Here is a 15,784-nt window from a genome sequence, read left to right on the forward strand (position 1 = left end):
GTTATTGGTGTCTTGTGAGATCTTATGTGTTGTCTGGTATACAGAACGGTAGTTGACTGGTGAAAAAATTTCTTTACAGTTACCCGCACCGATCTGATTTCAGTCACCCCCTTTGGGTAGTGTCCTCCCCATGCAGTCAAGAAGGGAGATCAGATCCCACTCTACGAGGGACTCATCTGAAGTGGATCTTACCACGAAGTCTCATCGGACGATATCTGGTACCATGGAAACCGAGATGGCACTCTGAGAGCGTATGTTAGGTTCCCTTGTGAAAGTTTGATGGTATTTGTGGTTGTGCCCATATCGCGGGCAAAAGTCCTTATGAGTTTCAGCGGGGAGTTGTCCTGTAGAACTTGGGCGCCGGCCTTCTTAGTTGCGGCTGAAGTGTTAGATAGCCCTCGCATCCACTAGTATGAACCAGTACCGATGGCGGGGTTCTGATTGTGGGCTACAAATCAAAACTGGTGTACAAAGAGGGACGTGGGACTATAATTACATTGCAGGTGCTCATGTTTAACCACTAAGACCTTCATGTCCAACGTAAAGGGACAAGCTTCTGATGCGCTTTCGACTTTTATCATGTATCAAGCTCTAAGATTTCGTGTTATTTTTCCATTAACCTCTTTAAAAATGTTTGTTATCTAGAGTGACTCCCGAGACATTTCACTCTTCGAAAAATAGAATAGGCAATAACATACCTCCTCATAGACGATCTTTTTCGTTGCTTCTTTCTTCAGGTAGTAACACGTACTTCAGCACACAGTAATCTCTACAATAGCATTACATAGATCCACTTAACAAAACTATCATCAATACCATGTTCTCTGGTAGCATCACAAAATTTTATGAAGGGTGGGCAGGCAAAAGTCCTTTCAGCGTTCAAGAGGACTCCCATCCTGTACTTCCCTCTTAGAGTTCCATCATCGTTAAACAAAACCATGGAATTTTCACTAAGTGAATACGCTCTAAACGCCCTCTTGCGAGCACTATGCTTAACGGGTCTCTCAAGATATTTCAGCGGAAATGATCTTAAGTCTGAAACTCTTTCGGTTTGAATAGTTATCTTTCTCAGGCTTTGGTATGAAAATTCCGTTAACCTTCTGCCAAGAGATGCGCACGGAGTTCAAAACAAGACATACTGGGAAAATATATCCCTAAAGTCGCTCGCTTCAGCATCGCTAGGTAGATCCCATCCATACCAGATGCTTTGCAATGCTCAAAGGACAGTGTAGCAATTCTTGCTTTGGCACTGGCAACCAAAACTCTCGCAGCGTTCCAATTCTTCTTGCAACACTTTCATGTTGAAAGGTTTGCAAAAAGTGTCAACTCTCTTCCCCCCACTTCTACGATCGTCCCAAGGGCCGATTTACTTCCAAGAGAGTCTGTACAGACTCAGCTCCAGAGTTTATGAAAATACAATCCAATTTTCTAAGAGAGTCTAATTTGTGTTACTCTTCCCACTTAGGGTCCTATGCAGCTTTGAAATTTGGATTTACTTCCAAGAGAGTCTGTACAGACTCAGCTCCAGAGTTTATGAAAATACAATCCAATTTTCTAAGAGAGTCTAATTTGTGTTACTCTTCCCACTTAGGGTCCTATGCAGCTTTGAAATTTGGTCATTCATTCTCTATGCTTCTAGAAGTAAAATTCATAAATTATCTTTTTAATTTCCCTAAGTTTTCGCTGTTCTCGGTTCCACGATGGAACTATTTTATCACATTTACGCCAAGAATAAGACAAAGCTCTTCAAGGAATAAAGAAGGAAAAATGCGCAATGCAGCATTGGGAGTCGGAAGTTCAGTTAAATAATGCAAACACTATTGCACTTGTGAAAGAAATAGGCAAGTTCATAAGGAGAAAATCCGGGATCGGGGTGGAAAATCATTTGGCTCCCTCAAAATTGTACATTCAACCTAATTTTGGTAAAGACCTCCTCCAGGAAACTCTAGGCCCAGAGAATTACCCCTTCCTACCCCCTCTCGATAGTACTGGAAAAAGAAACTATTTCAACCGTCAGCACAATATCAATGAAGGCGCATTTTAAAAATGGCGTCCTTTGCAAACGACGCAAAAACGGAGTCTTAAATTCAACATTTCATACATTTTCTACGCGAGTATTCACACTTACCAGCAGCTAGCGTTACGTATCCAGCACGGAACGTGTCACAGACACAGCATCGATAGAAGTCAAGAAGATTCGTTTTCCGGCTTAAATTTGTGTGTTTCACGCATCCCAGTGGGGCTTTGTGCGAGTATTTCGTTTTTGGATCAATGATTTCAATGAATTCGTGGACAGTTACAGTCAAACAACTGACCCGACCAAACAAAATTGGTCCGACAAGCAGGTAGTCCGATTCCAAAGGAATAAAAAACGCAAATAAACTATACATATGTATCTAGATATTTATTCTTCTTAATTAATGGTGCGTACAACGTAATACAGAATGCAAAATCAAACTTAGATTAGGCATAACCAAAAAAAATTGTAAAAGGTTTAAGACAATTTAAAGCTTTAGCCTCCTCGTGATAATCTTTTTTTTTCGTACTCTCAAGTGGAAAATCTTAGAAAGACACGTCCGCCCCACAAACACCGAAGCTACAAGGGGCGGGGGATTCGCACCCACTAAAAACCACCCCCGGTCTCTCTAGCCCCAGCACCGCGAGACCACCATTTAGGTATTACTACGCGGGGTAGATTTGCCGTTAGGCACTTGTCATACTTCTCCTTTCGGCTTTCCTCCTTCTTTGCTCCTTCAGCAAGTCCTTATGTATTTTCACGATTGCGAAGCAAACCATATGACGGTTTTCCTCGGACCTCCTGCCCAACATTTGATTTAGGCTCCTCCTTTCCATTGCAAATCTTGGGCAGTGAAACATCACATGCTCTGGATCCTCCGATATGCACCACATCTAGGACAATTCGGAGAATCATCCAACCCAAAGCGGTGCAGATACTGCCTGTAACAACCACCGTGTCCCATGAGGAACTGGGCAAGGAGATAGTTTTACGTTTCCAGAGATCATGCAACTCTGACCATGCCGCATTTCTACGTTCTGTGTGCCCCTCCATACGTCTTGCATGGTACAACATACTCAATTTTTTCACCAGAATGTCGACAGGGATCATTCCTGCCACCACCAATACTGCCTCATCTAATGTAGTTCTAAAGGCACTGCAAACCCTCAAAGCCATCAACCGGTAAAAAGAGTTCAGCTGCTTCCGTCTCTGAAAGTTTACAAGCGCCTCTGTCAACACAGGTGACGAGTAAAGCATGATGAAACCCACCATTCCGGCTAAAATCAACCTGCTACAGTATTTTGGCCCACCAATATTTGGCGTGAGAAACACGTATATGGTAATGTTCAACCATCCGAATGTAGTCAAAATTCCTCTACTATCCTCGGAGTGCATTGTTGAGGACTTACACGATTATACTTAATGGAAAGTCCTCCCGAATAATGGAAAAATATTCCAATATATATAGGTTCGCAGAGATCATATATATCATAAAACCCAAAATGCCATAATAAACAAAAGTATCTTGACATCAGACACAATTGATTGCAATAAAATGCCTCCCTAGAAAAAAAGACCTAAGTCGAAGCTTAATAAGGGTTAATATTATGATATTTCTAATGCTAAAAATTGCGATATAATTCCAAATGAAAATGTTCAAAGTCAAAGTGTGCTCCTCAGTTCTTATGTCGAAACATGCCTGTATTGTGTTCATCAAATTACGTAAATCAACTGACACATTTGTTTTTATATGATTTAATTGAACTTCTGTTACGTGTGTTTCTATATTTATTCAGATAATTAATTAACTAATTGTACAGGGAGAATCGCAACTCGAATTCAATTGTAATTGACATATAAACAATTAGCACGCAATTCCAATTATCAGAAATTAACGTGGCTCCTTGTTTTTGTTCCCATTACCGGCATTCATGCAATCAGATATGCTTAAAGATTAGTAGGGCCTATTATCCATTTTTTTTAATTTTTCTACATCTTATTCTCCCTTTTGTCATTGAAATATTAATTTGTTTTGGATATACAGCCATATTTAAATGCATTTTCTCAATTGTAAACAGTTGCAAACACAAGGGTAGATGCAACATAGACTTCATCCAACTGAGCCTTAATTTCTTTCCCTTGTTAAGCCTTTGAAATATAATTGTTTAATCAATGCACGAAATTCACTTTTTTCTATTTTTCAAAACAGGCAAAAGTTTTATAAAAGTAGTTCCTTTGTTTTCTATAGTTCGTTTTAAGTAAAACTATTAAAAGGAAAAGTTTCCAGATTAACTATAGATTTATTGTTTTTCTAAGAATTGCAAACACGTGTTTCGGACACAACATGTGTCCTTCTTCAGTGCTGGTTTTGTAATTGCACAAAAGTTTCCTCTTACAATTGGCAATAAAAACGAAACTTTCCGACGGGGATAACTGGCACTTTGACAGCTATTCGTTGAAAAAACACTTACTAAAAACAAATCCTTTCTGATGCCACGGCCGCAATCTCTTGGATTTTCTAGGAACTTATTCAATACCCCAGCAGCCAAATGGGTAGTTTAGTTATGTCCACTGCGATATTGAGAGGTAGTTTTAGATGAAAACCCAAAGATTCATCTATGCTAGAACGTCTCTGTCTATTTCGTACCGTAAGCTTCCGACTTGCACAAAGGCTCATCAAGAGAGGGAAGCAAAGAAGGGCCCAGAGTTTTCTTAGGAGGGTCAAAATTGCCATTGAAAGGGGGCAGCGGGCCCAGAGAATAACTAAATACAGTTGATTATATCGTTCTGTGGGAGCATGATTTTCACTCTGGGCTCAAATTTTCTCGCTGAGGAAGAAGGCATATATTTAATCTAAAGACAGTGTCCGGATGGTTGATTAGTTACAGCACAAGGCTGTCATCCAAAAGGTCGCGGTGCATTATTACAGTGAAGAGTAATATTTACAAAAATAATAAACAAACAATTCCTCGTCGATCATGAAACCCTTTTAACTTATCCTTGTATCACAGGTTCTGGTCTGCTGTTGTCCTGGGGCGATAAATGGTGTAATCGAAGAAAAATCATCACCCCTGCATTTCATTCTAATATTTTAGAGGGATTTATTGATGTGATGAACAAACAATCGGATATTTTAGTACAGAAATTAAAACCGAATGTAGGAGTAGGTGACGTCGACATTTACCCATATACAAGCCTCTTCACCCTTGACGCAATATTTGGTAAGTATGATAATTTCTATTCGATGATATTTTGACTGTAGATCCATCTTATTGAACGCAGTGTGCGTTGCTTCCAGCAAATTTACTCTACCTTTTCCAAATAGTCCCCACCCAAATAATGTACACTGGACAATGTTTTTCGCCTGTGAAACATGCACTATGGATGCTCCTAGCGATTTTTGATTAAGTGGCTTTCTGCTCTGCACCTTCTTCAATCCTTTCGACTCCCTTACCTCATATTGCTTACTCTTACAAATATATAAATGATATTTAGTCTGCGACACACCAACTCACTCACAATCCCTTCTTCATTGTTTGTGAGATAAAAAAAATACTGAATAGGAGATGAATTAGATTTAGAGAAAGTAATATTAATTGTCGAATTGCTAAGGCTACTGAATCTCTCGTGTAAAGCCTATTTTCATGCAGGATCAATTAGAGGGAAACGTTTCAGGAGTGATCTGTAATATTGTATGTATATTGACCACCAAAAGCACAGAATTACTTTGAAACGTGTAATGACCATGGTCAAGGATGTCCGCCATTGTCTAAGGGGAATCATTCAGTAAACCTACTGAATGAATGAATTTATCTGAGATTGTCCCCTTGAAAACAAAGTCACTCAACATAATGTCAGTTGAACTTGAAGTTGGCGAAATTAAAAGACCAACAAGCGCACAAAGCCACTATCACTCCAGTGCAGTTTAGATGCTTTTTTTCGAATACAAAAACAAAACTGGGGCTTGTTAACAATGTGAATCAATACAAAAGATGATCAGAGGCGTTAACTGCTCTTATCTAATTTCGGACTTTCAGACTCGATAGTGTTGTTCCAAATTTACAAATAGGATATCGAAAACTGGCTCGAAATGAAGAATACTATGATTTTCTCAAGATCGGGCAGCGGAAACGACCCTTTGGGTTTGCATTGTGATATCATTGGACTAATTGTAACACCTGAGTGCCCACCGATCACCGGAATATCAACGGTATTCACATCAACTTTACATGAATGAATGAATTTACGAGCACGGACAATATCCAAAGTTGAAACACCGAAGAGACGACGAGGATAGTACTTTCCTTTGGATTTTAGAACTTCTGCGGCAACTGGTATATACGAGTTCACAGGATTTGTAATAATCGCAATTAAAGCTTTTGGTCAATTGTCCGCAATGGCAGAAGCCGCGAACGATACCAGCATTGGTGTCGAACAAATGATCTCGGGTCATTCCAGGATAACAACTAAATCGACGCCTTTCAAACAATCAGCAACGTATCCTTTTATACTCGTGGCTGTGTCGATGTGGGAAAAATCGGCTACAACACCGGGAGTGTTGCCGATATCGTAAAGGGCCAAGTCAGTAACAAGCGGATTCACCTTCAAGAGTAAGGATATAGGCTGCCCGATACCACCAGAGGCTCCAGCGAAATTCGTCGATCGTTGCCTCCTTTTCGCTCTTATTCCCAGAAAAATTAACCCCACTTCCTTTATTAACCAATGATGACTTGGGTGATTTTATATTCCTTTCACATCTTAGTTATTGTGAAATTTGATTAAGTAAAAAAATCGGTCATGGGCAATGCTACACAGTGGAATCTCCATAAGCCCCGTGAATAGATCACGCTAGAACTACAAGGGGAGGAATCCAAACTTCTGAAAAATTTCGAAATTCTTACAAGAGTTGTATTACATATCCTTAACCTATCGGGAAATAAATTACAATTCTTACCTTCCAGAGGCGTCAATGGGTACTTCAGTAAATGCGCAGTCTTCGCCGAACTCAGAATATGTTCAGGCCCTCGACGAGTAAGTTTTGCTACAACACAATCAAAAAGAACTTTACCAATCTCCTGTCCTTTTTCATATTCCAGAATTTCATCAATAATACTCGAACGAATCTTCAGCATATTCAGTTATTCTCAATTTCTCTACGATCTCACATCAAGAGGAAAACGTGAAAAGTCACTACGCAACACTCTTCATAGCTTCACTGAAAAAGTTATACTAGAAAGACGCAACCAACTGCTCAATAGTAGATCGCTTGACAATAAGAGCACCAAGATGAGTTTCCTGGATGTACTGCTAAATTCAACATTATCGAATGCAGATATTTGTGAGGAGCTTAATACTTTTATTTTTAAGGTAAACTTTTTAATATAATTAGAAGCACGAATGTCTGCAGAAAAAATGATTGTAGGGGCATGATACAGTTACCTCTGGGATAGCTTTTGCTTTGTACTACTTGTCCCGCAATAAGAATATCCAGGATCGCCTGTATAAGGAATTAATTGACGCTTTCGGTGAAGTTAACTCGATTGGAGTTACCTACCAGAAACTAGCTGATTTGCGTTATTTGGACATGGTAGTTAAGGAAACGTTACGAATTTGTCCACCAATTGCGATTATTGGGCGAAAATTAAGAGAAGACACTGTTCTAGGTTCGTACAGATATTTATATTCAGTGCTTTGCATCTATCTCTAATTGCATAACCTTATATTTTCTCTTTTTCATATTGAATACAATTCGAAGGCGATGTAAACGTCCCAGCTGGAACCAATCTTATCCTGAATATTTACGCACTTCATAACGACCCTGATTATTATCGCCATCCGGAGCTATTCGACCCAGACAGATTCGACCCCTTACAAATGGAACGCAGGTTTTCATTCGATTATGTTCCCTTCAGTGCGGGTGGTAGGGATTGCATCGGACAAAAGTTTGCATTAACTGAATTGAAGCTAGTCATCGCTAAACTAGTCATGAATTTCGAACTGCTACCAGCAGTGGACAAAAAAACATTAAGTCTGCAAGGATACCCAGTTCTGAAATCAGCAACCGGTGTCCATCTGAGATTAGCCGAGCGTAAGAGGAATAAATAAATAAAAGACTTTCTATAAAATCCCAATTATTATTTTCATTTCGCACATCCCTTTTTAAAGAATAACAATTTTGTTTAAGTTAAGCATGAAAACTTAATTTATTAAATCCAAAATGATTTTTTCTGTCAGTTTCGTATATGGATTTATGCGTATCAAAAAAATTGTACAAAGAATTGAATCGCATCAAAATACTAAACTGTTTCAAATTCATTCCTATTTTTAAACCTTATCGTGCATCCCCTACTTTTTCTGTTTCTTCTTCTCAGCCTCCTCCTCCTTCTCCTTCTCAATTATCGTCACGTACGATTCAATCTTGGCAGCATCCAACATTTGCAGTGGTTGATTCCGCTTCATCACGGCAATTTCTAAGTTCTTCTGTCCGGATTGAGCGACTTCTAGGAGAGCCTTAATAGCCAGTTTCACAGCACCATCCTCCGTCTTAACTTCTTCCGGTTTGTAGTATTTTTCAAGGAATTCCCGAACTGTTTTAGCTGATCGACCTGTTGCATTTGCTTTCCATTCATAATAAATGCCTGACGGTTCTGTTTGATAAAGATGTGGTGTACCATCGTAATCGAAACCACCAATCAAACAGGAAATGCCAAATGGACGTCTACCGTTGCTCTGTGTGTACTTTTGTTTGAGGCCGGCAATATACCTGAAAGTGAAAGCATATTTTATTTGGTTACTTATATGCAGGATATAACATCTATTGTAGTATGTGATAAGTTTCCTCTCTCCTTGGGAGATGGTAGCAGTGCGTCTGGAAAATGTTGGCGGTAATCAGAACACTAGATTATCTTCAGCAAACAAAAATTCAACCTGAAACTTTACTTTTATCTACTCAATAATTACGAGGTTATACAATTAAGTAATGAGACTGATTCCATAAAAACCCTATATTTAAAAATTATTATACAACTCTGCCATCCCCTTCAAAGTAGTCCCCTTGGGCAGCTATACAGCGATTCCAACGCGTTTTGCACTCTTCGTAACATATCTGGAACGCTTCGACTGGGATGTCCGCGAGTACCCTTGTCACGGCTGCTTATAATCCGTAATTGACTCAAAATGGATTCCTTTGACCACCGATTTTGTTGTAGAGAACAAAAAAAGTCACAGGGTGACATATCATATCGATCAAGCAGCGTGGGATCATTTTCCACTTGCTCCAAACAGTCTTCTGTGACGGTCATTCGATGCTGATTTTGCTCATCTGAAAGATTCTTTGGAACCATCTTCGCGAACAACTTTTTCATCCCGAAATCGTCTGTTAAAATTTGTTTGGCTGTTTCACGGTTAATACCCAGTTCCGAGGCCAATATTCAAACCGCTAAACGATGATCTTCACGGATTAGGGCGCGCACACGCTGCGCATTTGCGTCAGTCCGCACCTCGACTGGTCTCCCGCTCCACACCTCATCTTCCACGCTTTCACGCCCCTCCTTAAACTCTTTAGCCATCGAAACACCTGGGCACGATTAAGAGCACTATCACCATGCACTTTTACAACTTTAGCGTACGTTTTCGAAGCTGTTTCGCCCAATCTGGCGCAAAATTTTATCGCGACGCGCTGCTCATTTCTCCATTTTCGTGGCGAGCACCACCAACACACGTCTACTCAACACGACAGCAGGCGAACTAAACAAGCTAGAGCGATGGTGAATATATCAATGGAGAGGGAAAGGATGCCGGGAAAGGGGAAGAGAACTCGAAGATTGCATGTTTACCACAAGCGCAGCAATAAAATCAGTCTCATTACTTAATTGTCTAACTTCGTAGATTATTTTAACTTATAGTTTACACGAAACAAAGAAGTCCAAATTGTGACAAATACAAATTTTTTGTGATGAATGCTTTCACAACTGAAGTTTGGAGCCCTACGCAGCACATTCTATACACAAATCTGAAGAAAATAGAAACCGATGTGATCACCGTCAGTGATAAGAGCCTACCCAAAATTGGGCGCTACCTCAGGTCGGTGCACTCATCCAATAACATCAGCTCGACAACTGGCGTGCGATCAACTTATCATCGAACGTATTAAAGGTTAGTAAGTGCCTTAGAGTGGTTTTCTGGAGCCGACAGAGAACTCTACAATGAAATCCGACCTAATACGCGTTGATTTATCATCAGCAGCCCTGATACCAAAACCTATTCTCGATAACCCCCTTCTCTATGTTGGGAGCTGTGCAACTGGCTGACAGGTTCTGACAGAAATCTTATTGTCATGCAACTGTTGTGCTCCAGAGGGGATCGCATTTACGACGACGGCCACTCCATTGAAAAATGAAAAATTGATTTGACAACTGGAACTTATGTTCCTTATTCAGAATAGACACTCTCAGAGCACTTTTCGAACAGGTCGAAAAGTACAAGATCGATATCTTGGTGAACAAGACGATGAAATTACTAGGTAGTGATATATTTAAAAACATGTTGAACGCATTGTCATCAGAAATCCATCAACGACACCACATCTTTCAGACTTATAATGAAAGAATGGTCGCCAAAGAGTAGTATATGTAGGTCCCAGGGCGAAACGTGAATTGGTAACCACGATGGAGCATAAAACCCGGGAAACGCCTGCTGAATCAACGCCAACAGCTCTCCTACCAAGCCCTATCTCCACTTCCACGTGGTGATCGCTGGGAGCTCTTCCTTAACGAAAAGCTGCAGATGGAGAAGGATGAAGGGGTTTCCCACGCCTACAAACCGGACAAATTGTACCATCTGGACCTCCAGGTTGGGGGTTGTGGGGAGGACTGACAACCCTACACCGAAAACAACTTGTTACGAAGCCAAAGACTACATTGACAACACAACGGCGAACCCGACAACGACAACGGAAAACCGATTTTTGCATTTGTTCCTTTGCTCAACGTACGCTCCCTGTACAAAGATGGCACTGCCAAGCAGCTCGCCAATACCCTGTCCCAATATAGGGCTGATATAACAGCATTGCAGGGGATGCGTTGGACAGGGACCGATTTTCTAGAGAATAGCCATTACACCAATCACCACCAATCATACTTGGAGTTTCTAACAGCCAAGTAGGGACGGAGCCCCTATCAAAATAAAAAATGATAACAGACTGCGGATTATTCAATTAGCATTCCGCCCCGGGAAGTCCAACTCCGCCTGTCCCAAGCCCGGTTGTAAAAGAAAGAGGGATGGATAGCTTCAGTTTAAATGGCTGTACGCCACCGCAGCGCCTTTGCAGTCTAGCAGATTACTCCCTGAGGAAGATATCACCACACATCTGAGGGTGCTAATACTTCAGAGCCTATTCATATACATAGAAGGATCTTTCATAGGGATTCGTTGGGTTCCCTCTGGTTTTCCATGACACTGAACCCCCTTTCATGCCTAGATGCTAGAGGGTAAAACCTCTAGCATCAGATGTAGCCTACGGGCTAAGTCTGAGCTGACATACTTGATATACTTAAATGACAGCTACTGGTATTTACGACCACCTTAGAAGTCTGTTGCGAAGAGTAGACATGCACAACCGTGATATTCGGATGGAATTCGGATTAGACAAGTGTCGAATCCAAGCCATTCACAAAGGTAATCACGAATCGCATGCGGGACATAGCATTGGAGACCTCCCCATCGAAGCTATGATCGAGACAGACTTCTACAAATACCTAAGACTTCTGCAACTAACCCTCCTTCACTGGATTATGCATTCGGAATATTGTCGTGGACGAAAACCGATCTGGAAAACGTCCAACGACGGATACAGAAGACTATATCCAAATTCTAAATGCATCATCCAAACTCCGCCGTGGAGCGGATAAACCTGCCTCGTGATATCGGAGGTAGGGGCGTGGTTGACGTAGCGGCACAACATCATCGCCAAGTCGACTCGCAGCGCTCTTATTTTTAAAGCAAGGAACAGGCGAGTCCCTTGCATGCGGCTGCCTATAAGACAGAGTGTGGACTGACTTCACTTAAATTGAAGGATCGATCTTTCAATCCTCTGAGTGGGGCAAAGTCGAATCAAAAGCGGATCGATGAATGGAAGTCGAAGGCAATGCACGGTAAACACGTGAATTGTCTTGGGCAACCATTTGTCGAACAGATTACTGTGTGTTGGGGAGCTCTGACGGATAGATTTATGTGTTCGATTCGTTCCCTTTATATTTTAAGTTGGTAGGATCGTCCGAGCCTAAATGCTTGGCACTTAGTGCTGGTATTAGGTAAAATCCGGCAACTGGCGAGATTGTGACAAGTTGAAAATAACCGAAAATAACTTTTATGAAAAAAAATCGAAATTTTATTTAAATTAAATTATTTAAATCAATCCACCCTGATTAATAATATTGCTCAATTGCTATCAAATGATATAATTTGCGCTTCCTAGTGAATGGCACTATGGTGGCCTTGGCTGGATTGATGTGGGGCCTCGCCCTCCTACACCAGATAGATTAGATTCTATCACATAGGGTGTCCTCTTATTTATTAAAATATCGTCAGCGTCACCGTGGTAGGAGGTCGTCAACTACAATACTCCACATTAAAGGTGAAGGTGGAATAATAACCCTGTAGATCGCCTTAATCCGGCTTGGCTATAAGCTTTTCACGGACTGCAGACTAAGTACCGACCAGATGAACCACATTGTGCGGGCATGGTTCCCCAGACATCCTGTGCGGGTATGAAAAATAAGAAAATGCCAGCTCCTGATGGCATCCCAGCGGAAGTTCACAAACTGGTGTTCCGCTAAAGGCCAGAATTTCTGCTTGAGGTGTTCAACGAAGGAGGGCATTTTTCCTTGTCGCTAGAAACTGGCCAGACTCATGCTGATCAGCAAGGGTAAAGGAGACCCGTAGCTCCCGTCTGCATAACGACCGCTGTGTATGCTTGCCACGACCGGGAAAGTCCTCGAGAAGCTCATCAGACTCGCTGGAGCGATCCGCGCTGCCGAGGACCTATTCCCAACGCAATTCGGGTTCAGAATAGGGAGATCCACAGTGGATGCTATTATAGGGGTTGTAGATGCGAGAAAACTCATTTCATCTCTTGCGAATATTGAGGGATTATCTGAAAGACCGCTCCCTGCTTTATGAGACGCGAGAGGGCCAAAGGCGGATGGAAATCACGTTGGAAATAGCACAGGGATCCATCCTAAGGCCGGACCTCTGGAGCGCAAAGCTATTTACTGCCGTAACGGCGAGAACTTAAGACAGTTGATTGCCCGTGAGGAACGTCAACGCATCCTTATTGAGTGGCAACTTTCTTGGCAAAATGAGCCAAGAGGCAGATGGACTGCACGGCTCATCGACAATTTGGACCCGTGGTTGAATCGAACGCACGGTGAGATTGATTACTTCCTTACCTAGGTGCTTAGAGGTGGCGGTGAGGAAGACGGGGGGCAACCCTGTCGGCCAAACCAAAACCAAGTGGCCGAGGAGAACCTCCATAGTGGTGGCACAGGGAGCTGTACACAGCCAAAGTGGTTTGCTGGCCGTGATGCAGTAGGCGAATGCTCCAAAGGCCTAATCAGGGCGATCAGATCCGAGCCTGCACGGGGACTCATCTGAAGTGGTAATTGGCCACGAAACCTTACCGAGGGTATACTGAGGGTATGAGAACCGGGATAGCTCCTGGACTCTCATACTTCGGGTGAACTCCCTTTGTATGTGAGTACAGCTTAGTTATTTGCGGTAGGCCCCCTAGTGGGAGTTTCATGGGGGCTGTGCTTATGCTCAAGCGAGAAGAGACCTTCGGGCCTCGGCGTGGTGTTGCGTTTCAACACGGGTTCCGTACTCCTTAGTTCGGTAGAGATTTAGGCATATCTTGCATCCACCAGTATGAATGCTAAGCCATGCACTTGCATAGACTGGTACCGTTGTTGCTTGTCACAGCGGGGCTCTGATTGTGGTCACAAAATCAATCCGTGTCTTAAGAAGACCGTGGGATTAAGTCTCCACGACAGGTATCTACGTAAAACACTCAAGGACTTAACTTCCTTACCCAACTTTTAAGCGGGCATGGAGGTTATCAGTCTTACCTGCAGAGGATTAGGAAGGCACGATCTCCTGATTGTGTGTTCTGCAATGGAGTGGCAGACGACGCTAAACACATCTTTCCTCTTGCGAAAGGTGGGACGGCTTTATGCGCACACAAGGGAGCTTTCTCCAGACAACATTGTCAAAGCGCTCATTGCTCAACATTGAAGAGCGCTGGCAGTTGCAATCGTATTGTGCATTATGTTCGGGATCTACCTGTTGTCAAGAAGATTGAACTCGACCGGTGGAGGAATCAGATGGTACTAACAACTTCCTTCCTCCCCTCCCGTTGGTGAAAGGAAATTCCTGACCTGAAGACTCCCATAGCGGAGAGAGTGGGAGGGCTAGCCCAAGGTAATGTGTAAAACGGTTCCAGGCTAATTCTCTGACGACAGAGAGGTGTTTATTTAGTAATCCGACGGCGTACTGTTGCGGGAGTCCAACACCCTCTTCGTAAACACATTTACCTACCCTACTCCAAAAAAAAAAACCCAAATAACTGGGCCAAAAGTACATCCTCCGGGAGTTTGTCTGAATCTATGTCCTTAAAGCTCTCATGTTACAAGATATGCTCCGCTGAGGCGTCGTGGCAAGAGCCATTTCAGGTGAGTTTCTTGTAAACTCGGGTCTGATCGCCCTCCTGCCAATTAGGCAGGCCTTATTGCGTTCTTTCAGAGCATCGCCCATAAATCAAACAACTTTGATGGTGGGCCAGCTACTGAAAATCATTCTTATAAATCTTACCCCCGAATTCCTTCTCCTTCCGGAAAAAAACCTAAAAATGAATCCCAACCTCTCACTTCTTTCACTCATTCGTAACGCAGTCCTGACTGCCAAATAATACGTTTTGAAATGGCACCTCCGGTTAGTTACATTTAGGGAAAAGGACCAGAAGTTATAGATAATCCCTTGCGGCTTCTGAATCGAAGGATCATACTCAAAAATTAGGTCTTAAACGATGTGTCCATAACACATCCTTGGGTTTTCCTTACCTCGTGATGTACTCTAGTGTCACTGGATCCTCCACATTCAACTTGTGGCTCTGACACTCCACTTGAGCGCGGTTGATCAGGATCCGAGCATCGGCCGTGAGTCCAGCGAAAGCCATCACAACATGACTGTCCAGCGGACAGATCTTCCTCACGGTGCGCTCCTCCTGCAGTTTGCCCACTGATTTCTTCTCAACTCCCAGCACGACCACATCCTCTCCGCGAACTCCGACCTACAAAATGCCATCAGATATCAGTGCAACAGGACGCATTCAACAAAGCCTCGAATAACAGGCATCAGTAGTTGCCGGCCACAATGACAATCACAATATTGAAAGTTTGTGAGGTTAACAGACTGATGAGTCGAGTTTTTCACTTACCGCGGTCGATCCCTTGCGAACAGCCTCCTGGGCGTACTCGACCTGCAGCAGGTGACCGTCGGGGGAGAATATTGTCACAGCACGATCGTATCTGGCAGACATTTTCTCTTCTAATTTGAACGAAAATCACAAAGCAACCAACCAACTTCCAAAAGACCACAAAATCTGTTTGTCAGCTTCTGACTGACCCGGGCTGCCAGAGCGTAGAATTTCGACCGGTGAATATCGTAACTGACTTTGCATTTGACATGTACAATAGTACCAATATCGTAGCAGAT

The 15,784-nt window shown here is 42.4% G+C and overlaps 2 protein-coding genes across 2 annotated transcripts in view; one reads left to right on the top strand and one right to left on the bottom strand.

Annotated features, from left to right (window-relative positions):
* LOC119657042 overlaps positions 1-8,148 on the top strand; it is a 49,938-nt gene extending 41,790 nt beyond the window's left edge. The window contains exons 11-15 of the mRNA XM_038063795.1: positions 5,029-5,238; positions 6,979-7,048; positions 7,114-7,384; positions 7,440-7,680; positions 7,773-8,148. Coding sequence (XP_037919723.1) covers positions 5,029-5,238; positions 6,979-7,048; positions 7,114-7,384; positions 7,440-7,680; positions 7,773-8,122 — 1,142 coding nt within the window. The 3' untranslated portion in view covers positions 8,123-8,148. The remainder of the gene's footprint in view (positions 1-5,028; positions 5,239-6,978; positions 7,049-7,113; positions 7,385-7,439; positions 7,681-7,772) is intronic.
* Positions 8,138-15,697, bottom strand: LOC119656749 (proteasome subunit alpha type-7-1). Its single transcript, XM_038063308.1, has 3 exons — positions 15,507-15,697; positions 15,130-15,359; positions 8,138-8,780 (listed from the first exon to the last, which is right to left on the bottom strand). The coding sequence occupies exons 1-3, from the start codon at positions 15,606-15,608 to the stop codon at positions 8,363-8,365; spliced, it is 750 nt and encodes a 249-aa protein (XP_037919236.1). The 5' UTR covers positions 15,609-15,697; the 3' UTR covers positions 8,138-8,362.
* Positions 15,698-15,784: the final 87 nt, after the last annotated feature.

The sequence above is a fragment of the Hermetia illucens genome, chromosome 5, assembly GCF_905115235.1.
Source record: "Hermetia illucens chromosome 5, iHerIll2.2.curated.20191125, whole genome shotgun sequence".
NCBI lineage: Eukaryota > Metazoa > Arthropoda > Insecta > Diptera > Stratiomyidae > Hermetia > Hermetia illucens.

What these genes read in the sequence shown, in the direction of transcription:
- LOC119656749 (XM_038063308.1), bottom strand. Translation starts at nt 15,608, where the DNA reads ATGTCTGCCAGATACGATCGTGCTGTGACAATATTCTCCCCCGACGGT. An exon ending in TTCGCAAGGGATCGACCGCG is followed by an intron (nt 15,360 to 15,506) that starts GTAAGTGAAAAA and finishes GGCATTTTGTAG; the next exon opens with GTCGGAGTTCGCGGAGAGGA. An exon ending in ACACTAGAGTACATCACGAG is followed by an intron (nt 8,781 to 15,129) that starts GTAAGGAAAACC and finishes TTTCACTTTCAG; the next exon opens with GTATATTGCCGGCCTCAAAC.